We start from the raw sequence: 2,095 nt of genomic DNA on the forward strand, positions 1-2,095 counted from the left end.
TCAACTATCAACTATCAACTATCAACTATCAACTATCAACTATCAACCATCAATCGTTGCGTCGGCATCGGAGGCCTCTTCAAATACTTTCGTTCCGCTCACACTCGCAATTCCGAGCAATGCCAGTGCCAATGCCGGTGGCACCGAAGCTTTGCAAACTCCTGTACATGCAGAAGCTTTTCTCGCACCTAGACCCGCTGGCTGCATTCATTCGCGGCCGCTGGCGCCGCTAAATCTTGTATGAAACGCGCACAACAATGCCGTCTATGATAAATTCCCGCGAAAACATTAATTAGCGCCCGACGAAAGAGAAATTGTGTAAAATAAAATCGTGGATGGTACCCGCTCCGAATTATTCGATTTTCACTTGGAACCGTTTCAATTTGGAAAACGCTCGAAAGCTTTGAAAAATAGCCGATTCCGCTTCAAAGTAGATGTCGGAAAATGTGCGTGCCTGCGTGTGCGTGTTCCGGAAGCGACGGACAATTTTCAACGAATTTCTATTATAAATTCCAAGGAATACTCGATCATATTGGGTTGTCTGGAAAGTCCATGGCGATTTTCAATAGGCGGTACAGGTCTGAATATATCGAAGTAGTTGAAAACAAATAACACGTGGACGTCCCTTTGAAAGGTGGAAAAGTTGCGGAAGGAAACGGTACATGTATAATTCAATAAATATATTAGATTGTCCCAAAAGTTTCTTTCGTAATTTCCCACGCATTTTGTGCGCTAGTGTTTATATAAATAGACAATCTAATTTCTTAGATGTTGATGTTGTAACAGTAACGGAGCGAAACGAATCGTACACGATTCAATAATGTAACGTTACACATAAAATATTGCGTACGTATTACTTATTGATAAAACGAAAGAAACTTTTCGGACAACCAAATACATAAAAGTTCAAACCTGTCTCTGAATGTTTCTCCAAAATTGCCACGAACTTTCTGTACAACCCAATAGTACAAGCAGGGTTCGATTTTTATTTCGTCACCGGGTAGATGCTCGATAAAGGAATGTACGAGTTTTTCTTTTTTTTTAAATAATTATCAACTTATACGTGTCAGGAATTAAACGAGAAAAATTGAAAGATCAGCGTGACAGGTTTAAAGTGAAAATCGATCGGTGCTCGCCCTTGTATACATCCCCTGTAACGAAATAGCGCGAATCACACAATATGTTCGCCATTCTTCAGCCATGATTAAACACATTTTTTTTTTCCTTCTGTTCGATCAAAGTCATTGAACTGTACTCTGATGGAAACCTTTACCGGCCACGATGAAATTGATGAAACCTTTTCAAAGAACAAAAAAGAAAGGGAGCAAAAGAAAGGTAGCTTCGATGGGGGAAAACTAACCTGAAAACTCCCTTTCTATGCGACATTTTTGGTGATTTATTACACGACTCTTAACGGGTGCTTCAAAAGCGCGTGCTTTAGCGAATCTCGGATACGTAACAATTTTCGATACTCAATTATTTATTTAACCGTTAATTCGTACATTTTTGGTAATAATTTAACCCATTCACTGGCAGGCAAATTTAAAGCGTTTTACTTTGGCTGATATTGGATTCGTTATTTCGAAATGGAAATTTACGATCCTCTTTTGCAATAATTGGTGAATGAAAAGGCTGTGAAGCTACCGCTTGAGTAATTGGAAAATATTCGACTTGTTTCAGAGGCAAGAGCCAGGATAAGCGGCCCGTCGGACATCTACGTAAAAACGGGAAGCCTACTGACGCTGACGTGTCAAATGTCCCAAGGACCTCACGATTTGGGCACGGTAGCTTGGTACCGTGGCAGCCAGCCTGTGGTAACGTCGCCTCGTTCCGAGAACGATGTCTACGGTGAACCACGAGTTGCCGTCGAAACCGAGTGGAGCGACGCCCTCACGTCAAGGTACACGCGAGATGTTTCTTTCACGGAATTGATTATCTCTTTATCGAGGATTTTTGCGGAACGTCTTTTGCTAGAAACTCTAAGAACGAATGATACGAAGGAACTTTTTTATATCTACAGTTCACAGGATGTTTAGTTTCAGAGATAGAAATTAAAAGCTCGAAAGATCTTCTTCCAGAAATTCAATAAAATTTT

The 2,095-nt window shown here is 40.6% G+C and overlaps 1 protein-coding gene across 1 annotated transcript in view; it reads left to right on the forward strand.

The window, feature by feature from the left end:
• LOC128881890 (uncharacterized) overlaps positions 1 to 2,095 on the forward strand; it is a 58,656-nt gene that overhangs the window by 41,048 nt on the left and 15,513 nt on the right. The window contains exon 2 of the mRNA XM_054133289.1: positions 1,681 to 1,900. Within this exon, the coding sequence (XP_053989264.1) occupies positions 1,681 to 1,900 (220 nt within the window). The remainder of the gene's footprint in view (positions 1 to 1,680; positions 1,901 to 2,095) is intronic.

This window comes from Hylaeus volcanicus, chromosome 9 (assembly GCF_026283585.1).
Source record: "Hylaeus volcanicus isolate JK05 chromosome 9, UHH_iyHylVolc1.0_haploid, whole genome shotgun sequence".
NCBI lineage: Eukaryota > Metazoa > Arthropoda > Insecta > Hymenoptera > Colletidae > Hylaeus > Hylaeus volcanicus.